At 37.6% G+C, this 25,663-nt stretch overlaps 1 protein-coding gene across 1 annotated transcript in view; it reads left to right on the forward strand.

Annotated features, from left to right (window-relative positions):
• Positions 1–21,834, forward strand: part of LOC132544206 (serum response factor-like) — a 30,981-nt gene extending 9,147 nt beyond the window's left edge. Inside the window, exons 3-7 of the mRNA XM_060207774.1 lie at positions 9,249–9,513; positions 10,781–10,894; positions 11,057–11,146; positions 14,032–14,090; positions 15,197–21,834. Coding sequence (XP_060063757.1) covers positions 9,249–9,513; positions 10,781–10,894; positions 11,057–11,146; positions 14,032–14,090; positions 15,197–15,283 — 615 coding nt within the window. The 3' untranslated portion in view covers positions 15,284–21,834. The remainder of the gene's footprint in view (positions 1–9,248; positions 9,514–10,780; positions 10,895–11,056; positions 11,147–14,031; positions 14,091–15,196) is intronic.
• Positions 21,835–25,663: the final 3,829 nt, after the last annotated feature.

The following is a 25,663-nucleotide window of genomic DNA, read 5'->3' on the forward strand; positions in this document are numbered from 1 at the left end:
TGGCTAATGTCTTGACTACTATACTGATATGACAAGGTCTGTACTGGCTAATGTCTAGACTACTGTACTGATATGACAAGGTCTGTATTGGCTAATGTCTAGACTACTGTACCGATAAGCACAAGGTCTGTTCTAGCTAATGTCTAGACTACTGTGCTGATATGACAAGGTCTGTTCTGGCTAATGTCTAGACTACTGTGCTGATATGACAAGGTCTGTACTGGCTAATGTCTAGACTACTGTACCGATAATCACAAGGTCTGTTCTGGCTAATGTCTATACTACTGTACTGATAAGCATAAGGCTAGTACTGGCTAATGTCTAGACTACTGTACTGATATGACAAAGTCTGTACTGGCTAATGTCTAGACTACTGTGCTGATATGACAAGGTCTGTTCTGGCTAATGTCTAGACTACTGTGCTGATATGACAAGGTCTGTACTGGCTAATGTCTAGACTACTGTACCGATAAGCACAAGGTCTGTTCTAGCTAATGTCTAGACTACTGTGCTGATATGACAAGGTCTGTTCTGGCTGATGTCTAGACTACTGTGCTGATATGACAAGGTCTGTACTGGCTAATGTCTAGACTACTGTACCGATAATCACAAGGTCTGTTCTGGCTAATGTCTAGACTACTGTACTGATAAGCATAAGGCTAGTACTGGCTAATGTCTAGACTTCTGTACTGATATGACAAGACCAGTACTGGCTAAAGTCTAGACTACTGTGCTGATATGCATAAGGCTAGTACTGGCTAATGTCTAGACTACTGTGCTGATATGCATAAGGCTAGTACTGGCTAATGTCTAGACTACTGTGCTGATATGCATAAGGCTAGAACTGGCTAATGTCTAGACTACTGTGCTGATATGCATAAGGCTAGTACTGGCTAATGTCTAGACTACTGTACTGATATGCATAAGGCTAGTACTTGCTAATGTCTAGACTACTGTACTGATATGTATGAGGCTAGTACTGGCTAATGTCTAGACTACTGTACTGATATGCATGAGGCTAGTACTGGCTGTGACTTTTGCTGAAACTGTTTCAATGTTATTATTCATTATCAGTTTTGGAAACTAAATCCAAACACATTAAATACACACATAGGTGAATTTTTAAGAAATTCTTTGTGTTTTTTAAAGGCAAAGTGCATATGAATTGTGGTGTGAAAAATTTATGTCAACCTGTAGAACAAGCTATTGCATTAACAAAAAAGATTATTTCTCATCTTAAAAGAGACTTCTTTTATCCTGCAGTACTTTCAGTACTTTAATTCACACTGGTCCAAACACTGGTGAGCTGATGCATTGGTGCTGTGTCCATTGTCTTTTCTCTGAAAATCTACTTGTGAATCTAATGAACAGAATTTTGTCTGGAACATTTTTTTTCAGTTGGAGGTAACCCCCCACCTCTTCTACCACTTTTAGGAGAGCAGAGGATTTGCCCCGTAGGGGAAATGGAGATAACTCTTTAAAACTCTCCTTTTGATTAGATGAAATTATTTTGATGAAATTTTGTTTTAGTGGAGAGGAAAATCTGTCTTCTCCCCCTTCCCTGGTCCAATAGACAATTCAAGGAATAGACGTATATGTTTTCAATCCTGATGAGATAAAGAAATTTGACCATGAAGATTAAGTCTGGTCCAGAGCATCATTTGGTGAAAAGACTCAACTTTCCATAAATCATAGGTCAAGGCTGCGTGAGGCCCGGGGTCGCTGTATTCTGCTAGAATTAAACAGCCTTTAACCAATTTCTTAGCCTAAACCATCCTTGGGTGAATGATACTCATTTCATGGGCATACCTGAAAGTAGAAAGGTTGAAAGTGTGTGTAATTCAACTACATACAAAATATTTTAATGTGATTGTTGGAATAATCAGGTGAGCAATGCAGGCCCTGCTGGCACCTTGTTTTATTGCTGCATCCATTGTAATGAAATTTAACAAACAAATTGTTCAACACCTTTAAGTCTGATTTGAATTTGGATTGGAACCAAAAATATAGATTTTGTTGTCATGATAAGTTCTACAATTATCTCTAACTAAAGTTGGGTTGATATATCAGTAATGGCTTCACATAATTACAGTGAATAATATATCCAATTCAAATCTTATTTTTGTACATCTAATAAACAGTAGGTTATTTGGATCTCTTACCCATATTGGTCCATACCTACCTTTATTAATATAAATTCTAATGATATATCTGTGTATATCTATGATAAATTATGGGGAAAATTGTTCAGTTTTGTTTTGCAATGACTTGTATAAGTGGATAGGCATCTGTTAAAGATCATGGAACAAGTACCATAACCAGGGACTGAGCCAGCCAGGAGAGATGGGTGGTGGTGTTGGGGAGTGGGGGGTTGCTGCACCAGGCCAGTCACCATGGAAACTGATACACATATATATGGCATTCATAACCAAATATGTGTATAAGCTATGCCAGCTCCTGCCCCAGTGTGTAAACTTGTGTAACTGGAGATGCATTATCTGGAGCTATAATTGGATGTAGTCCATGTAAGAGTCAACATCCCCCTCCTTAGAACCCCCTCCCTTCACTTACCAGCCTTCTGAAGGGGCAGTTACACACATATGGTATTTGAGGCCTCCCACAGGGACCTCTGCGCTACACATTTGGTATGTGAGGCACCATAAAGGAAAATTCAGTGTGTAATAGGTGTACACATTAGGGATGTGAGGCTAGAGAAGTGGCTCACAGAACTTGTGGAAATTGGCAATGGAGTATATGTAAATCACAGAATGGTGTTAATATCATATATCAAATAAGAAACTACAATATGTATGAACAATGAAAACATTTAATGAAAAATATTGAACACGATTTTGTGATAAATAAGCAACAGTTGAGAAATGTTATGACTATAATGAAACAGAAAAAGCAAATTAGAGTGAAATATGTAAAAAAAAAAAAAACCTAAAAAAACAAAAAAAAATGTGGATCAATTTGGAAATGTATGGCTGTAAATGTATAGTCATATATCAGGATGGGAAAGTAACTTTGTCTGTGTTATTAGGACTGTATGAACACTGATATAGTATATACATAGTGTATATCTTGCCTAAATTTTCCTTACTTTAAGAAAAGTACTTGATGAATGTGTGTCCCACAAATTTGGCTGTGTGCCCTTATTGGCATATTTTGCCCATGTGTTGTTATATATAGAGAGATAAGATGGAGAGATAGTCCTACTTACACAGCTGCTGGAGCTAGCAAGGAAGAGCAGGCATAAGGAGGGGGTTGGAGCTGTTAAACTATACAGTATATCCCCAGTTCCAGCTTAGTGATTCATCTCAAGAATATATATATAAGTCATTTATCCTTTCTTGATGCATCATAGGGGAGAAGTCTGTGACCTGACACTTGAAAGAAGATAGCTCTGCATTAATTACCAACCCAGGAGAAATCTAGGGATTCTTTCTTCCAAGGGGAGGGGGTCTGTGTACATAGAGATGGGGTATATAAAGATCTTACTGTGTGAATGAGAGACTCCCAGGATATAACCATTACAATGAAGATTGCAATTTAGAATATATGTCTCATTTGATTTTTACAGGGCAAATTACATGATAAATGGACTAGAATAATATAATCATGCTTAAAGTTTTTATATATGGAGTGGGATAAATATGGCCAAGCTTTTATAGATGGAGTGGGATAAATATGGCCAAGCTTTTATAGATGGAGTGGGATAAATATGGTCAAGCTTTTATAGATGGAGTTGGATAAATATGGTCAAGTTTTTATAGATGGAGTGGGATAAATATGGCCAAGCTTTTATAGATGGAGTGGGATAAATATGGCCAAGTTTTTATAGATGGAGTGGGATAAATATGGCCAAGCTTTTATAGATGGAGTGGGATAAATATGGCCAAGTTTTTATAGATGGAGTGGGATAAATATGGCCAAGCTTTTATAGATGGAGTGGGATAAATATGGCCAAGTTTTTATAGATGGAGTGGGATAAATATGGCCAAGCTTTTATAGATGGAGTGGGATAAATATGGCCAAGCTTTTATAGATGGAGTGGGATAAATATGGTCAAGCTTTTATAGATGGAGTGGGATAAATATGGCCAAGCTTTTATAGATGGAGTTGGATAAATATGGCCAAGCTTTTATAGATGGAGTGGGATAAATATGGCCAAGCTTTTATAGATGGAGATAGATAAATATGGCCAAGCTTTTATAGATGGAGATAGATAAATATGGCCAAGCTTATATATCTGTATGAAGATGGATTGATATTTCCAGCTTTTATGAACATGGTAAGTATATTGGGTCTTAATGCACATCAATGCTGGAACTACATTGGATAGACAAGATTGCTGCCTCTGGCAATTTTTTAAAAAATTTGGCATTAAATGTTTGTAACCGCTATTTCTAGAGAACTACTGAAGGAATCTACATTTATGCATGTTTACTATTGTTTCTAGGTGTGCATGCCATATTTTGAGCTTGATCTGATATTCAAGATGGCTGCTGGAAGCTTTTTTGACATTTGGAGTTTGTTATAGTTATTTCTGCAGAACCAACTGTAGGGATAAATCAATTAGGATTTTAGTTGTACACCACAGACACATATAAGCTTCATGTGATACCTAAGATATATATATATATAGTATAATGGTTTGGCAGTCTGGAATTACTTGGCTAGTTGATTTGGTGCGGGAGATCGTGAGTTCGAGGCCCAGTCAGAGCATGAGACAAAATTTGTCTTCCTTTGTTTAACTATTTTACAATATCCAAAAATATGAATAAATGAACACATCATTCACAGTAATGTTGTTGATCTTAAGGTTCCAGATCTGATTTAACTTTCATAATTGTTCCTGAGTTTGATATATATATATGTATTATATTTGATAGTATATTGTGAATAGTCACATGTATAATGATACACTTGGGATATAGAGTAACTCACTTTATATATAATACATGGGGAGTATATGGTAAATATATTACATGTGTAATACATGAGGAGTATATGGTAAATATATTACATGTGTAATACAAGGGGAGTATATGGTAAATATATTACATGTGTAATACAAGGGGAGTATATGGTAAATATATTACATGTGTAATACATGAGGAGTATATGGTAAATATATTACATGTGTAATACAAGGGGAGTATATGGTAAATATATTACATGTGTAATACAAGGGGAGTATATGGTAAATATATTACATGTGTAATACAAGGGGAGTATATGGTAAATATATTACATGTGTAATACATGGGGAGTATATGGTAAATATATTACATGTGTAATACAAGGGGAGTATATGGTAAATATATTACATATATAATACATGGGGAGTATATGGTAAATATATTACATGTGTAATACATGGGGAGTATATGGTAAATATATTACATGTGTAATACAAGGGGAGTATATGGTAAATATATTACATGTGTAATACATGAGGAGTATATGGTAACATATTACATATATAATACACTGGGAGTATATGGTAATGTATTACATGTGTAATACATTGGGAGTATATGGTAAATATATTACATGTGTAATACATGGGGAGTATATGGTAAATATATTACATGTGTAATACAAGGGGAGTATATGGTAAATATATTACATGTGTAATACAAGGGGAGTATATGGTAAATATATTACATATATAATACATGGGGAGTATATGGTAAATATATTACATGTGTAATACAAGGGGAGTATATGGTAAATATATTACATGTGTAATACAAGGGGAGTATATGGTAAATATATTACATGTGTAATACAAGGGGAGTATATGGTAAATATATTACATGTGTAATACATAAGGAGTATATGGTAACATATTACATATATAATACACTGGGAGTATATGGTAATGTATTACATGTGTAATACATTGGGAGTATATGGTAAATATATTACATGTGTAATACAAGTATATGGTAAATATATTACATGTGTAATACAAGGGGAGTATATGGTAAATATATTACATGTGTAATACATGAGGAGTACAAAATCTTACTGTAAGTTATGTGCCTAGTTCACTTTATGAATTCCTTACTGGATCAAAACCCTTTAAAACTTCAGAACTGGGATTCTCAAGTCATGAACCTATAATATACATGTATATACAATCCCTATCAAATGCTTAGCAGGAAATACTACTCGGGGCTGATAGTGGCCTTATTCATGTCAAGAATATATACCTCCAGTGGTCCTCGTGTGCTGGAGACTACAAACAAAACAAAACTTTTCTTAAATGTCAGGAAGGCATGGGAAATTGAATTCTTTTTATCCTAATTTTTGAAACATCGGTTGAAGATTGGTTAATTGCAGAACAAGTGTGAGTGTCATACACCTGATATATGTTGTTATCTCATTGCTGATGTGATATAAGTACCTCCAGTACAGACTGTACATAGCACAGTTGTATAATGTAAGAACATTCTGTTGCATTGTCTTGATCACCATTTGGGTTGAAAAAGATGCTAGGCAACATACTACATTAGTCTGATAACATTACTACATAGCAGCGATAAAATCAGACACAAGTAGGAAGTGGGACCAGATATTTGGTGGTTTGTTATCCTCTTTTTATACTCATACCAGTGGCCAAATAAAGTCCAGCACGACAAAATAAGCAACATGTTCTTTATGGTGGTTGAATGAGCATAAGTTAATTGTTTTGCATGTACTGTAGCCATGGCATTTTCATTATATACATTTTTTTTCCAAAAAGTTGGAAAACCTGCTTATCATTATCAAAGTCTTAAGCTATGTAGCATTGGTACTATATTGAGGAACCATGTGACAGGTCAGCTCATTATATATTAATATTATACAAGATGATGATACAGTATGTGTTAGAATGGCTTAGAGCATATTGTACACTTTTCTTCATTAAACTTTATTTTGATATGAATGACAAAAGCAACAGGCTATCATATAACAAAATATTGATAACAGTTGTTTAAGCTTAAGGAGGAAATGTCAGGTGTCAATGTGTCTGTAACATAACCAGTATATGCAGATGTTCGAAGGAAGTGTGGGGGGTTAATGTGTCTGTAACATTACCGTACTAGTGTATGAGGATGTTCAGAGGAAGTGACACTGTGGCATTACTAGTGTATGAGGATGTTCAGGGGAAGTGACACTGTGGCATTACTAGTGTATGGATGTTCAGAGGAAGTGACACTGTGGCATTACTAGTGTATGTGGATGTTCAGGGGAAGTGACACTGTGGCATTACTAGTGTATGAGGATGTTCAGGGGAAGTGACACTGTGGCATTACTAGTGTATGTGGATGTTCAGGGGAAGTGACACTGTGGCATTACTAGTGTATGTGGATGTTCAGGGGAAGTGACACTGTGGCATTACTAGTGTATGTGGATGTTCAGAGGAAGTGACACTGTGGCATTACTAGTGTATGTGGATGTTCAGAGGAAGTGACACTGTGGCATTACTAGTGTATGAGGATGTTCAGAGGAAGTGACACTGTGGCATTACTAGTGTATGTGGATGTTCAGGGGAAGTGACACTGTGGCATTACTAGTGTATGAGGATGTTCAGGGGAAGTGACACTGTGGCATTACTAGTGTATGTGGATGTTCAGAGGAAGTGACACTGTGGCATTACTAGTGTATGAGGATGTTCAGAGGAAGTGACACTGTGGCATTACTAGTGTATGAGGATGTTCAGGGGAAGTGACACTGTGGCATTACTAGTGTATGAGGATGTTCAGGGGAAGTGACACTGTGGCATTACTAGTGTATGTGGATGTTCAGAGGAAGTGACACTGTGGCATTACTAGTGTATGTGGATGTTCAAAGGAAGTGACACTGTGGCATTACTAGTGTATGAGAATGTTCAGGGGAAGTGACACTGTGGCATTACTAGTTTATGTGGATGTTCAGAGGAAGTGACACTGTGGCATTACTAGTGTATGAGGATCAGGGGAAGTGACACTGTGGTAGTGTATACAGGGGAAGTGACACTGTGGCATTACTAGTGTATGTGGATGTTCAGAGGAAGTGACATGGCATTACTAGTGTATGTGGATGTTCAAAGGAAGTGACACTGTGGCATTACTAGTGTATGAGAATGTTCAGGGGAAGTGACACTGTGGCATTACTAGTTTATGTGGATGTTCAGAGGAAGTGACACTGTGGCATTACTAGTGTATGAGGATGTTCAGGGGAAGTGACACTGTGGCATTACTAGTGTATGAGGATGTTCAGGGGAAGTGACACTGTGGCATTACTAGTGTTTGTGGATGTTCAGAGGAAGTGACACTGTGGCATTACTAGTGTATGAGGATGTTCAGGGGAAGTGACACTGTGGCATTACTAATGTATGAGGATGTTCAGGGGAAGTGACACTGTGGCATTACTAGTGTATGTGGATGTTCAAAGGAAGTGACACTGTGGCATTACTAGTGTATGAGAATGTTCAGGGGAAGTGACACTGTGGCATTACTAGTTTATGTGGATGTTCAGAGGAAGTGACACTGTGGCATTACTAGTGTATGAGGATGTTCAGAGGAAGTGACACTGTGGCATTACTAGTGTTTGTGGATGTTCAGAGGAAGTGACACTGTGGCATTACTAGTGTATGAGGATGTTCAGGGGAAGTGACACTGTGGCATTACTAGTGTATGAGGATGTTCAGGGGAAGTGACACTGTGGCATTACTAGTGTATGAGGATCAGAGGAAGTGACACTGTGGCATTACTAGTGTATGAGGATGTTCAGAGGAAGTGACACTGTGGCATTACTAGTGTATGTGGATGTTCAAAGGAAGTGACACTGTGGCATTACTAGTGTATGAGAATGTTCAGGGGAAGTGACACTGTGGCATTACTAGTTTATGTGGATGTTCAGAGGAAGTGACACTGTGGCATTACTAGTGTATGTGGATGTTTGGAGGAAGTGACACTGTGGCATTACTAGTATATGTGAATGTTTGGAGGAAGTGTTAGGTGTCAATGTGTCTGTAGCATTACAAGTTTTTGTGGATGTTTGGAGGAAGTGTAGGAGGTTAATGTGTCTGTGGCATAACTAATATATCTTGATCTTTAAAGGATCTCAGCTAATTATAAACTTAGTACTCTGCACATGTCTGTGGACTAGCAATATTCTAACTGTACTGTTATTACTGGAGGTATATAGCAATGAAATCTAAAGGCCATGGGTTGGGATAAAAGACATTAATATCTTGTGTTTCATTACAGCTGGACAGTGCAATTAAACCTGTTCTAGCAGTGGGAACCCTTCCCCCTGGCCTGCCTGAGCCAGGATTTGTCCAGTCCTCCCAAAGTCAAGGGATAGTGGTCAGCAGCTCCCCGCCTGCATCAGCCTCCTCTTTCCTCACACAGCCTGTGTCAACTACTGCCACACCAACCACACAAGCAACTTACACCCCATACACATCACCCAACAAGGCAGCTACCATGCAGCTCTCCGGCCTCCCAGCAGGAGCTGTCTTAGTCCCTCCAGGTAAGTCCTAAATCCTTCAATTTTTAGCCCACCATCATTCAAATTGCTTTGCATCTGTGGTCCCTCATCTGTCCATCCATAAACAATTTTTGTTATCACTATATCTTGAAAAGTGCTGGATGGATCTTTCTTAAATTTCAGATGTAGGTTTCCCTTGGTCCCTAGTTTTGCTCATCTGATTTTGGGTCTGATCAGAAAATCAAAATGGCTGACAGACGGCCATCTTTTATTTTACTTTGAAAGTTTCTTATTGCTATTTCTCGAGAAGCACTCAATGGATTTACCTTAAATTTCATTGGTAGGTTCTCCTTGGTACTTAAATGTGCCAGTTTGATTTTGGGACTGATCAGAAAAACAAAATGGCTGAGAGACAAACATCTCAGATTTTGACATTGAAAGGTTTTTATTGCTATTTCTTGAGAACTACAGCATAGATCTATCTCAGATTGCATATGTATGCTTTCCTTGATCCCAAGATGTGCCCATTTGATTTTGGTACTGATCAGAAAAAGCACAATGGCCCACAAGAGACCATCTTGGATTTCGACTTGGAAAGTTGTTATCACTGTTTCTTGACACTCACTCAAAAGATCTTTCATAAATTTCACATATAGGTTCCTTTAGGTCCCTTGTTGTGCCTGTTTGAGTTTGAGACTGATCAGAAAAACAAAATGGCCAACAGGCAGCCATATTGGATTTTGTGTAGTAAACTGAACAGATATCTCACAAATTTCATACAGAAGAAACCAAATGGCTTCCAATGGACTGTTTTTTATTTTGGAAGCTAAAGATTTTCATCGCTATTTCTGCAAGGAAATGTTCAAATGTGTTATCATTAACAGCAAAAACAGAGAAGATGCCGGAAAAGATCCAACTTTCAACGAGCATATTAAGATCAAAGCAATGATGGGCACCAAGATCCCTCTGGGATCTCTTGTTGTCCTTTATGACTAAATTCTCTTTTATGAGATAAAGCAGGGATGTGTAGTCATATTATGCCATGGATGTCTTATTTAAAGAGGAGAAATAGTTTTTTTTTTCAAATGTAAAACAAACCTAAAAAACATTATGTATGTTTAAAAAGTTTTGGTAAATTGTTTTCTCATCTACTATTATGTTTGTCTGGTTCCTTAAAAACAACATGCTATAATATATATATATCGCACCACCATACACACTGGACAACAAAAGCTTTTTATGTCAATCAAATCATTCTCTGCTAAAAATGTTTTTATTATGTGTGTGATCATATAATTCATTTACAAAGGTACACCATTGATTCCTCTTCAACAAAATGGCCAACAGATTACCTCGACAGCTCAACAGACAACACAAACAGTTTATCGAATTCCCAACACAAACCAACTTGTCACGATACCAAGTAAGTTTTTAACAGTCCAAATCTTTAATTTTGTTGAAATATTTTTGGAGATGATGCAATAATTTTAGTGTACATTTTCTTTACATAAGAAATACCATACTGACAAAGCAGGACAAGTGAGATATATAACTACTAAACATGCCTGTTTTTACTTGATTACAGACAATTCTTTAGGCCAGTTTGATATATTACCATCAGAGGCAGGTCAAAACAATGGTGTTTCCTCCATCACAGGCAGTGCATCAAGTCAAGGTACAGTAGGCATAATGTGTTGTACAGTATGTATAGTTGTATGTGATGATAAACGGTGGCCTCTGTAACACACATGTCCAGTCCCCACACATGTTAACTTTGTATAAAGTATGTAACAAGGATTCACATGTCCATCCCCACACATGTTTGTATGGTAGGTTGTAACAAGGATTTATCACATGTTCCATCCCCACACATGTTTGTGGTAGGTTGTAACAAGGATTCACATGTCCATCCCCACACATGTTACATGTGGTAGGTTGTAACAAGGAACAAGGATTCAATGATTCCATCCCCACACCCCACACATGCTTGTGGTAGGTTGTACAAGGATTTCCATCCCCACACATGTTTGTGGTAGGTTGTAAAAAGGATTTACATTTCCATCCCCACACATGTTTGTGGTAGGATGTAACAAGGATTCACATGTCCATCCCCACACATGTTTGTGGTAGGTTGTAACAAGGATTCACATGTCCATCCCCACTCAGGCCTATGGTAGGTTGTAACAAGGATTCACATGTCCATCCCCACACATGTTTGTGGTAGGATGTAACAAGGATTCACATGTTGTGGTAGGTTGTAACAAGGATTTACATGTCCATCCCCACACATGTTTGTGGTAGGTTGTAACAAGGATTCACATGTCCATCCCCACACATGTTTGTGGTAGGTTGTAACAAGGATTCACATGTCCATCCCCACACATGTTTGTGGTAGGTTGTAAAAGGTTGTAACAAGGATTCACATGTCCATCCCCACTCAGGCCTGTGGTAGGTTGTAACAAGGATTCACATGTCCATCCCCACACATGTTTGTGGTAGGTTGTAACAAGGATTGACATGTCCATCCCCACTCAGGCCTATGGTAGGTTGTAACAAGGATTCACATGTCCATCCCCACTCAGGCTTGTGGTAGGTTGTAACAAGGATTCACATGTCCATCCCCACACATGTTTGTGGTAGGTTGTAACAATGATTCACATGTCCATCCCCACACATGTTTGTGGTAGGTTGTAACAAGGATTCACATGTCCATCCCCACACATGTTTGTGGTAGGTTGTAACAAGGATTCACATGTCCATCCCCACACATGTTTGTGGTAGGTTGTAACAAGGATTCACATGTCCATCCCCACACATGTTTGTGGTAGGTTGTATCAATGATTCACATGTCCATCCCCACACATGTTTGTGGTAGGTTGTAACAAGGATTCACATGTCCATCCCCACACATGTTTGTGGTAGGTTGTAACAAGGATTCACATGTCCATCCCCACACATGTTTGTGGTAGGTTGTAACAAGGATTCACATGTCCATCCCCACACATGTTTGTGGTAGGTTGTAACAAGGATTCACATGTCCATCCCCACACATGTTTGTGGTAGGTTGTAACAAGGATTCACATGTCCATCCCCACACATGTTTGTGGTAGGTTGTAACAAGGATTCACATGTCCATCCCCACACATGTTTGTGGTAGGTTGTAACAAGGATTCACATGTCCATCCCCACACATGTTTGTGGTAGGTTGTAACAAGGATTCACATGTCCATCCCCACACATGTTTGTGGTAGGTTGTAACAAGGATTCACATGTCCATCCCCACACATGTTTGTGGTAGGTTGTAACAAGGATTCACATGTCCATCCCCACACATGTTTGTGGTAGGTTGTAACAAGGATTCACATGTCCATCCCCACACATGCTTGTGGTAGGATGTAACAAGGATTCACATGTCCATCCCCACACATGCCTGTGGTAGGTTGTAACAAGGATTCACATGTCCATCCCCACACATGTTTGTGGTAGGTTGTAACAAGGATTCACATGTCCATCCCCACACATGTTTGTGGTAGGTTGTAACAAGGATTCACATGTCCATCCCCACACATGCCTGTGGTAGGTTGTAACAAGGATTCACATGTCCATCCCCACACATGTTTGTGGTAGGTTGTAACAAGGATTCACATGTCCATCCCCACACATGTTTGTGGTAGGTTGTAACAAGGATTTACATGTCCATCCCCACACATGTTTGTGGTAGGTTGTAACAAGGATTCACATGTCCATCCCCACACATGCTTGTGGTAGGATGTAACAAGGATTCACATGTCCATCCCCACACATGCCTGTGGTAGGTTGTAACAAGGATTCACATGTCCATCCCCACACATGTTTGTGGTAGGTTGTAACAAGGATTCACATGTCCATCCCCACTCAGGCCTATGGTAGGTTGTAACAAGGATTCACATGTCCATCCCCACTCAGGCCTGTGGTAGATTGTAACAAGGATTCACATGTCCATCCCCACTCAGGCCTATGGTAGGTTGTAACAAGGATTCACATGTCCATCCCCACTCAGGCCTGTGGTAGGTTGTAACAAGGATTCACATGTCCATCCCCACACATGTTTGTGGTAGGTTGTAAAAAGGATTTACATTTCCATCCCCACACATGTTTGTGGTAGGATGTAACAAGGATTCACATGTCCATCCCCACACATCCTATAGGTTGAAACAACTGGATCACATGTCCATCCCCACACTGGAAAAAATGGTGTGATGGTAACAAGGAACATGCCTGTACACACAGGATTTGTAGCTCATTTTTGCCTTAACAGAAGAGATGTGTGTAGTAGGGGATTAAAGTATTGAAATGAAGTTTGAATTATGTATTCCTCTGAGAGGCAGATTGCTAGACTTGAAATTCTTCGTTCTAAGTGTATTGGTACTTACAAAAATGTCACTGAATTCAATAACTAGGTGAGTTAGGTGTAATAATGATTCCAGACATACAGTATGATGATATGAAATCTACATCTTCCCTTCCTGATAAAAAAAACAGATAAGAATTATACTGAAGTGAGGATATATGATTTTACAGGTGGTCAGCAGATAATCACAATACCTGTTCCTGTATCACTGTCAGGGACATCACCACAGGTAAGTTTTATAAATAATCACAATACCTGTTCCTGTATCACTGTCAGGGACATCACCACAGGTAAGTTTTATAGATAATCACAATACCTGTTCCTGTATCACTGTCAGGGACATCACCAAAGGTAAGTTTTACACATAATCACAATACCTGTTCCTGTATCACTGTCGGGGACATCACCACAGGTAAGTTTTATAAATAATCACAATACCTGTTCCTGTATCACTGTCAGGGACATCACCACAGGTAAGTTTTATAGATAATCACAATACCTGTTCCTGTATCACTGTCAGGGACATCACCACAGGTAGGTTTTACACGTAATCACAATACCTGTTCCTGTATCACTGTCAGGGACATCACCACAGGTAAGTCCAATGTCGTTGTCGGGGACATCACCACAGGTAAGTCCAATGTTGTTGAGGACATCACCACAGGTAAGTCCTATGTCGTTGTCAGGGACATCACCACAGGTAAGTCCTATGTCGTTGTCGGAGACATCACCTCAGGTAAGTCCTATGTCGTTGTCGGGGACATCAACACAGGTAAGTCCTATGTCGTTGTCGGAGACATCACCATCTTATGCATTTACAATCTGTACTTATTTTTGTTTCTATGCTCTCTGGAGAATTTCAGAGGGAGCTTATAGCTGCTGCTTTGATCTTATATCTGAATACACATTGAACTTCTAGGGGAATTTTTCATATCTCTAGGCATATGTGGCATCTGTATGTTATCTGAGATTTTTCTATAAGTTAAGACAGATAGAGAAAGGTAGCAATGTGATGTTTTAGGTATCACTTTAAAATCTGTAGGTCAAGGCCACAGAGAAGTAAGAGGTGAAATTTGTGTGCAGGCCAGAAGTTTCCAATTAAAGAAAGTATGTAGGTCAATAAACTCGAATTCGTATATCCTGGATGGCAAAGCAGTGTGTTTTCCTAAGATTAATGTCACTTTCACTTTTAAAGACATTATCATGCTACAGATGAAGTGATGTGTATTTCTATCTCATTGAAACATCTAGAATATTTTTTTTGTGTCTGATATTTCCTTGTTAACACCCTTACTATCAGTAACATGTTTATAATAATCTCATATTTCCTGACAGGTACTTCAGTTGAGTGCTCCTCTGGATAGCAGTCCCGGCTCAATCACACTTAGCCAACCTACTGCAGCAAAGCGATCACGCAAATGACTTTTGTAGCTGCAGTGTAGCTTTTTTGTATCAGAACAGTTAATGCAGTATTTTGGAGGCTACAATGTTTGGTGCTGACAAATCCGTGTCATGGATAAGAGGAGATCTGCCATGTGTAAGAGTTGACATAGGTACAGACAGTACAGAGACAACTAATCCTGTCAGTCACGTGGGTGTGTCTCTGATGTATCAACAGTTACCACGCTGAAGGATACACAAGACAGGTGTCTGATCCCATCAGTTAGTAAGATGTGTCTCTGATGTATCAACAGTTACCACGCTGAAGGATACACAAGACAGGTGTCTGATCCCATCAGTTAGTAAGATGTGTCTCTGATGTATCAACAGTTACCACGCTGAAGGATACACAAGACAGGTGTCTGATCCCATCAGTTAGTAAGATGTGTCTCTGATGTATCAACAGTTACCATGCTAAAGGATGCACAAGACAGGTGTCTGATCCCATCAGTTGGTAAGATGTGTCTCTGATGTATCAACAGTTACCACGCTGAAGGATACACAAGACAGGTGTCTGATCCCATCAGTTGGTAAGATGTGTCTCTGATGTATCAACAGTTAACATGCTGAAGGATCACATGACAGGTTAACTGTACCAGAAGCCCTAGCCTAGGGGCATACTTCAGTCATTCAAAATCATGTAAACAATTTCACCTAACTATGCATTTCCCAAAGACTTCAATATCAGACCAGTGAAGGGGCCAACAAACTGAGATATTCACCCTCCTGTGGATGAGAGATCTAAAACATCTGGGAAAGATTTCCTATCTTTCAAATCTTTCTTTGAGTTAGGATCAGCCGATGCTCACCTTGAAGGGAGTGAAATATCTCTGTTTCATACTAAAAATCTCCATATTACACTTGGTAAAGGTAGTTCATGACACACATGTATGAGAATAATGTAAACAATTAACAATTTGGTCATCTTTTTTAAGTTACATTTCTGAAACTGTAAAATGGCAGTCAAATACTAGTTAGTTGGAAGCATGATGTTACATGGGAATTTACTGTTAAATCATTGGAAGTTGCTGGACTGATAGATATGATCAAGAATTCCATATTACTTTTGCTATACAATAGCACTATATTTTTTCTATCCTCTCCTTGGTCTTTGTACATGGTTCTTAGCAGGAGACAACTGGGGTCCACCCACTGCCATATATACAATTTCTTCCCATAAGGAAACAAACACACTCATTATGTTGGCTATGGGGACCTTTGGTTCAGGGTTTATATCATAAAAAACACTGAACTTTCTCACCCAATAACAAATGCTTCTGTACAGGCTCAGGGCCTGTGGCTACCCTGTGTGACCTAGTCCCTGGGATATCACCACAGATACTGTACAGGCTCAGGGCCTGTGGCTACCCTGTGTGTCCTAGTCCCTGGAATATCACCACAGATACTGTGCATGAAGCTCAGGGCCTGTGGCTACCCTGTGTGACCTAGTCCCTGGGATATCACCACAGATACTGTACAGGCTCAGGGCCTGTGGCTACCCTGTGTGTCCTAGTCCCTGGAATATCACTACAGATACTGTGCATGAAGCTCAGGGCCTGTGGCTACCCTGTGTGACCTAGTCCCTGGAATATCACCACAGATACTGTGACTTATTTTTTGAGGGATTCTATCATTCTTTGTTTTTGAACATGGAGCTTTAAAAACAACTCCATGATTATCTTTCCCCTGTACATGATCACTGTTACAGAACACTTGGAAAACAATGGAGTGTATCAGAAAGGTACATTACTGCTAATTTGAAAACTATTCCTGCCTTCTTCGCACATATTTTAGATTGTGATATCCCTCCTCAGAGCACTACAGTAAGAGTGCACTGATTTAAATACACATACAGTATTTTAACAATAAATGAAAAACTATTGTAGTAATGTTTTTCTTTTTTTAGAATGGAAAATATCTGATGGCTGACCTACAAACATGCTATTTCACTTTTGGTGGACTGGTGCACTATATTTAGTTATATCACACCTACCTAAAGTTACCTGTGTTTTCTCCTTGTCCTGCTTCCTGTAGATTGTTTGCTTGGTTTATTGGCCCTTCAACAGCCAAGGTCATTTTTAAAATGAAGTCTTCTAGGAATTGCTGTTGCTACCTCACTGAACAATATGCAGGAGGCCCACCACAAGCCATCCAGTCAATTTGGGTAAAGTATCTTGCCTAATGACACAATCATGGCAACAGTAGACAGTCTGTGATATCAGCTTGCTGAGAAATGCAAACTGCACTGATGAAAAGGGTTTGAGTCATACACTTGGGATCTTTATCTGGGAGGCTGAATTGGACTGATAATCTACTGAGATGTTGTGATCTCAGCCCTGTATACTATGTTCACTTGTTACATCAGCACCCTATAACATGTTATTTTACAGATTTCTATTCTACAAAGAATTTCAACCATTCCAAAACTTCCTCGTGAAAATATTACCATCGCCATTAAAAGGTGACCATTTAGCTACATTTTAAAATCTCATTTATAATATAAACAATTAATGAAATGCCTTCTTTCACAAAGTTTCAATAGAAATTTATATTTTGTAATACAATCCATAAAGTGTTTAAAAAAATAAGAACTGAGAAATATATCCTAGCTAAAACATTTACGTTTTGGTAATTTCTTTAAAGTACTTCTTGATTTCTTGAAACACATGTAGAATTTTCCAAATGTAGAATAACAAACAAGTCTGGATGAAGAATGTCTGAAAGCAGATGGATTTTTTAAGAAAATCCCCTTGATCTGTTAACCAGACTGGAGTTTATTTGTATCAAGTTAAATTATGATTTTATATACAGTATTGGTATGGCATGATGATGTACACCCGTCTTTCTCTTATAGTTTTCTAACCAGGAATTATGTCCCTTTAACTTTATCAGTTAAGAAAAGCCGGTCAAGTATTTGCTGTTTTCATTGGATTCACTTCATATATATTAATGATGAAAATTCAACAGTCTAAGAACAACTTGAGGTTCTACAATATGCATTTGTTCTGCTTCATTTAACAAAATTTAGAATTAACTCCTTTCAGTTTTAACCAAATTAGGTACTTAATATCTTGACATTTATGATTTTTCGTTTTTAGTGGAGTGATCTCCCTTCTGTTACTTAAAAAAGCTTGTGAAATCAACTTGTTCAATAGTTTTTATCAGATCAATGTAGATAAGAAATTATCAGAAAATAAGTATGAAACATAATACAGAAATAATATTTACTATAGGTGTGAATGACCAAGAATGTTCTGTTATTTAACTTGTTTAACACACATATTCAACATGAGTGAAAAAGAAAGTCCAGAGCACAGTTGATTGGGAAATTTTCTTCCTACAAGCACCAAGATACTGTTGTATAAAATCTGTAGTGAAGAATAACCAAGGAACAAAATGTTATCTTTGTAAAACGCAAAAAAAAAAGTACTGAACAAATAAACATGTTACATCACCTTAATGTAGAACTTCGGCAAACTTAATTTTTATGAACACAAATTTTACCAATCCTTAATGCAACAAAGTGAAAGGACTGGTAAGACCAAGAACCGTTTTGTACATACAGAAAGGTGAACAGACACACAACCATTCTATACATACTGATATTGTTGTTTGCTTACAAAGATGAGTGATACAGGCTGTAAGGGTATCATGTTTGGTTCAGTCGAAGAATATGTTGGTTATAATCAAGGTACTGTCCTGTGTCAGTATAGATTACTAGGTCAGTAGGTACTGTCCTGTGTCAGTATAGATTACTAGGTCAGTAGGTACTGTCCTGTGTCAGTATAGATTACTAGGTCAGTAGGTACTGTCCTGTGTCAGTATAGATTACTAGGTCAGTAGGTACTGTCCTGTGTCAGTATAGATTACTAGGTCAGTAGGTACTGTCCTGTGTCAGTATAGATCACTAGGTCAGTAGGTACTGTCCTGTGTCAGTAAAGATTACTAGGTCAGTAGGTACTGTCCTGTGTCAGTAAAGATTACTAGGTCAGCAGGTACTGTCCTGTGTCAGTATGGATCACTAGGTCAGTAGGTACTGTCCTGTGTCAGTATGGATCACTAGGTCAGTAGGTACTGTCCTGTGTCAGTATGGATTACTAGGTCAGTAGGTACTGTCCTGTGTCAGTATGGATTACTAGGTCAGTAGGTACTGTCCTGTGTCAGTATAGATTACTAGGTCAGTAGGTACTGTCCTGTGTCAGTATAGATTACTAGGTCAGTAGGTACTGTCCTGTGTCAGTATAGATTACTAGGTCAGTAGGTACTGTCCTGTGTCAGTATAGATTACTAGGTCAGTAGGTACTGTCCTGTGTCAGTATAGATTACTAGGTCAGTAGGTACTGTCCTGTGTCAGTATAGATCACTAGGTCAATAGGTACTGTCCTGTGTCAGGATAGATTACTAGGTCAGTAGGTACTGTCCTGTGTAGGTATAAATTACTTCGCTAGTAAATGCTAACCTGTGTTGGAAGAGATAACAGAATACATACTGTACTGGATTGGATTTAAATGCATTGGTAGTGACAATTTTTTAATTTCTCCTTTCTGAGTGTAAGTGCAATATTTTAAATTTGTGTGTTTTTTCCTGTTATGTTTGGATGTTGAATGTCAGTGGCTTGCGTCTCTCTGTTAGCTTGTAACACGTTCAATATCCTAATGCATGTAACAATGAATAATGTAGATATATATTTTTCTTACTTTTGACCATCAATTTGGTTACTAGGGCAACATGTTTCAGAATCCTTTTCATTGTATAGATATATTTGTATGTCTTTCTGGTGTCATTTGTAATCTACTGTGTAGGACCTCATCATTGATCAATGGTCTTGATACTCATAGTCATTTCTGCAATTTAAAATCATGTTTGAAGTTTTGTATTTTACTGTTAGTGCCAAAAAGTATAATATAAATCCACTTGTATTTTTAAGTGAAGAAACAAAGAAATAACATTCATATACTTAGGATCCTGTACTAAGGGTCCTGTACTAAGGGGCCTGTACTTAGGGTCCTGTACTAAGGGCCCTGTACTAAGGGGCCTGTACTTAGGGCCCTGTACTAAGGGTCCTGTACTAAGGGTCCTGTACTTAGGGCCCTGTACTAAGGGTCCTGTACATAGGGCCCTGTACTTGGGGTCCTGTACTAAGGGGCCTGTACCAAAGGTCCTGTACATAGGGGCCTGTACTTGGGGTCCTGTACTAAGGGGCCTGTACTTAGGGTCCTGTACTTAGGGGCCTGTACTTAGGGCCCTGTGCTTAGGGTTCTGTACTAAGGGTCCTGTACTAAGGGTCCTGTATTTATGGTCCTGTGCTAAGGGTCCTGTACATGGGGCCCTGTACTTGGGGCACTGTACTAAGGGGCCTGTACTAAAGGGCCTGTACATAGGGGCCTGTACTTAGGGGCCTGTACTTAGGGTCCTGTACTAAGGGGCCTGTACTTAGGGCCCTGTACTTAGGGTCCTGTACTAAGGGCCCTGTACTAAGGGTCCTGTACTTAGGGCCCTGTACTTAGGGGCCTGTGCTTAGGGTCCTGTGCTAAGGGACCTGTACTTAGGGTCCTGTATTTATGGTCCTGTACTTACGGCCCTGTACTTAGGGTCCTGTACTAAGGGCCCTGTACTAAGGGTCCTGTACTAAGGGCACTGTACTTAGGGGCCTGTACTTAGGGTCCTGTACGTATGGCCCTGTACTTAAAGCTCTGTTCTTAGGGCCCTGTACTTAGGGGCCTGTACTTAGGGCCCTGTACTTAGGGCCCTGTACTTAGGGTCCTGTACAAAGGGCCCTGTACTTACGGCCCTGTATTTAAGGCCCTGCTGACAGTGTTGGTATCCTATAGTAGGTAATCACACTGTCTAGTCAGCATCTGAATTTTGTCTTTTGTATGAACTCAATTTTGTAAATATTACCTTCTGATTTAGAATCTGTGTATAGTGATTTTTTGTCAAAATAGCAATTGCATCTGTATAGTTGTAATGTTTTGTAATTCTGTTCTCTAGAAATTCTAGCTGTATACTATCAATACTTTGCCAATGTAATTTTTTGTAATTCTGTACTCTCAGAAAGTCTAGCTGTATACTATCAATACTTTGCCAATGTATTTGTTTCAGTTACATTTTTATATTGATGTTGTGGACAAAATATTGTCGTATGTATTTTGGTATTGTTGGTTTAAAACTTGCTTCACAGTCTATGCAACATCGAACTGACAAACGTTACACATTTAGTAGCTACAGTCCTGATTTCTTCTTCACAGTGTATATCTTCCAGTTTAGATAAAGTTAGTGTTGATCTGCATTGAAAATTTTAATATTTATGCTTATAGTCCATCCCAGTTGAAGTTTAAAAAAATATGTTTATAATGATGTCATGTGTTGAAGTTTTGTTACAGAATGTATTGTTCATGTTGATAGTGCCTTCTTTGATGATTCTTCTGATAGTGGTGGTTGAGTATATATCAGAAGTAATCAGTTTAACCATGGAGTCACTTATTTCATATATGATGTTATTTTTGATAAATAAAAAAACTTAAGAATACGAATTGTTTTTAATTACTGATTTTTCCCCCATTCAGATACATTATGTTCTTGTTCATATGTATCCTTGGTCATGCCCTTTAAGGACTTCTATCACAACTATATAAAATGAGATCCCTCAAGAGTCTTGGCACCAACACTCGTTTGATCTTAATTTATTCATTAAAAGTTGGATATTTTCCTTTCTTTTCTCTCCTCTGTTTTTGCTCTTAATTACAGAACATGAAATTTTAACATTCCTTTTCAAAAATGGCAATAATCTTTCATTGCGAAATCCAAGATGGTTGCCAATTAGCAATTCTATGGTTCTGATCAGTCTGAAAATCATAAGGACCAAAGGGACCTATATACATGAGATACATTGAGATAGATCCATCTAGCACTTCAAGAAAAAGTGATAATAAACTTTCATTGTCAAAATCCAAGATGGCCACCTGTTGGCCATTTTGTTCTCCAAAGCAGTTCCACAATAAAAGGGACATAATTAGGGACCAAAGGAAACGTGCATGTGAAATTTGAGAAAGATCCTTCTGGCATTTCCCAAAAAATAGCAATAACAAGCTTTCAAGCAACAGTGAAAATTCAGATACAAATTAATAGCAGGGCAAGGTGGGTTGTAGCTTCCACTGTCATCGGAGATCACACTGACTAGAAATCGATGTTCCATGGAAACTATTTCAAATATTTCTAAATACCTTAACTCTAGTAAATATTGATAGTTTTTGAGGTTTTATTTATTGATATACAAATACAAGGTGTTATGTAAACTACATACAGTTTATTAATATAAGTTACTTTACAATATATACTAGGGTAGCAGGAAACAGTTAATTTGCATTTTTCCTGAAACTGGTCATGTTTGAGATATACAGGTATAGCAGACTGGTTGTGAAAAATACATCCTCACATGTATATATATTTATAAACGACATAACAATTACATTTAAAGTAGAGAGATTAAAACTGTGTAAATAAAAAATTTCCTGATTTCTGACATGAGATTGCCATGGTTACCAACTCAACAAATGCAAAAATACTGCTAATTCCAACCTAACACCACACCTAGAAGAGATTTATTTCCGAACACCTATCTTAAAATCAACAATACTGTCATGGTAACAAACTACTTACATTTCAGCAAATTCCAACTCCAAAATGATTCACAACATGACCACGTATATACACTATGAAAAATTTCACTGCCTGTAAAGCTAGTTTATGGTTCGAAGACACAGATTTGAGACTGCCCAAATATCAATCTCCAACAAAAAGCTAAAATATTCTTTAAAAAATGAGACCCCGCATTGTCTACTTCAACATGACAGGACCAATTTTAAAAAGGATTTATTTTTCTATATTTTAATTAAAACCTTTATAATGGGGTAATCTAATGAACAAAAATATCACCCATGGCCACACCGAGAAACTGTGTACTGCTACCAAAACTTTAGTATGTAAACAAATACAATGTGTTGTAAATACATACAGTTTATTAATATTTACAAGGTTACTTTATAATACATACTAGACAATAGACAATGCGTTATGTAAACTACATACAATCTATTACTGTAATTATTTACATGGTTTACTTTATAATGCATAATACTAAACTGGGATCATTAATAAAACAGCACGTTGGGGATCCTCGGGCTCCTTATATTGTGAATGTAGGGAGAATGTCTGAAAGGGAAGTTTTTGGGAATCGGGGAACAGGAACTTTTCATTTTTTGTTTCAGAAGTGTCAGTCACTATATTAATAAAATCTAAGGTCCAATTGTTGAAGATACATTTTATTGTCATGAAAAATATGCCATTTGCCAGGTAAAATATGAATGGGAAGTTCGAATTGCCGAGGTCTTGCTAGTGATTAAGTAAAGAGACGGGACATTTTTCGTAGATATGGATCAAAATGACATTACAATATTAATGGATACACACATTAATACAAATGTAGAGACATTGTGGAAGAATGAATGGGGAGTTGATATCAAATTTGCATCTAATTGTAGGGGTGTGGCAATTCTGTTTAAAAAATTGTTCAAATACAGCATGAATGGTGAATACAAGGACACAGACAGGAATATTTTATTATTGAACATAATTATACAAAATGTTCAATTAACACTTTGTGGATTATACAGTCCAAATAATGATATGCTGGCATTTTTTCGTAATCTACAGATACTATCATTATTGTGGGGGTCTGGCACGTCGTGCTTGAATATGAATTAGACACTGTTGATGATTGTAATCATACTAAAACGAATATAGAAATTCATAACATGATAATAAAATTAAGATTTAGTAGATGTCTGGAGGATATTCAACCCAGATGATTGAAAATACACGTGGTTGGGACCTAATGGAAAAAAAAATCGACTTGAATATTTTTTGGTATCCTCTGATCTAAGGAACAATATTCCTACAACAGACATTCGATTTGCTTACAAATCAAAACAACTAACCCTTTAGTATTCATTTAGAATTTAATAAACAGCAGCGCAGGTGGGTTACATGGGAATTCAACGACAGTCTACTTGGCAATCCAGAATATGTAAACTTAGTCCAAAATACGGTAATGGAGCTTTTAGCACAAGAATGAATAGATGAAAATAATGATTTAGAAAATGTAGAATCAAGAAAAAGTGATAAATTTGGGAAACTTTAAAACTAATAATATAGGGTAAGAAAATTATTCATCGTTTAAGAAAAGGGATAGAGGGGGGGGGGGAAAGAGAAAGATTTGGACACTGAACTAAATACATTGTACAATAGATGCCAGTCAGAAAATAATGCACAGTTACTTAGAGGTGTTTTAGAAGGAAAGTTAAAATTATTAAGGGATAAGAAAATTAAAGGGATAGTTGTGAAGGCAAAGGCATGGTGGAAGGTCAAAGGCAAAAAGTCCACAAACTATTTCTATAATTTTTGAAAAACAATACAATAAAAAATTATTCAAAAACTAATAAATGACAATGGGAATGAAATAAAAGATTCAACTTAAATATTTAGTGAACAATCAGCATTTTATTTAAATCTCTATGATACAAAAGGAACAATGATGTTCACCAGGAATCGTTTTTTAATGATAGTAATCCATTTGTAACTAAACTCACTGATGAGCAAAATGATTCTATGAATAGTCCACTCAAGGTTGAAGAAACTATTTATGGACCAAATCACGATAATCCTGATTTTTATAATCAAGTCTCAGATGCCATAGACAGTTTTGGAAATGAAAAAGTAATAGTTTGTAGTGATTTCAATTTGGTATTGAGTCAGATTTAGACTACGATAATACATATAGAAATATAAACAATGCAGCTGCTAGGGACAGGGTTTTAGAAATTAACGATACATATAATCTTATTGATATTTATAGAGAACTACACCCAGATACCAAAAGATATACTTGGGGAAGAAATAATCCTGTAAAACAGGCCAGACTGGACCTTTCCTTGTTTCAGACTGTCTGTTATCTAGTGTTAACAAATCAATTATTGAATCTAGTTATAGATCTGACCATTCAGCTACAGTTACAGTTTTACAGTTAAATGAATTGGAAAGAGGGAGGGGTCTATGGAAACTTAATAGTTCTTTGTTGTGTGATCCTGAATATTTAGATGTGGTTAAAAAATGTATAGAGAACGTTAAGTCACAATATTGTTTGCCTGTCTATAATATTAGTGCTACTAAAGATATTCCTGATAGTGAGGTTCAGTTTCTAATTAATGATCAATTGTTTTTGGAAACTTTATTAATGGAAATTAGGGGCAAATCAATATCTTATGCTTCATATAGAAACAGACAACAGAACAGCCAAAAGGAATA

Source organism: Ylistrum balloti, unplaced genomic scaffold (assembly GCF_031769215.1).
Source record: "Ylistrum balloti isolate Yb309-2 unplaced genomic scaffold, AGI_CSIRO_Ybal_v1 Utg369782, whole genome shotgun sequence".
In the NCBI taxonomy this organism is placed as follows: domain Eukaryota; kingdom Metazoa; phylum Mollusca; class Bivalvia; order Pectinida; family Pectinidae; genus Ylistrum; species Ylistrum balloti.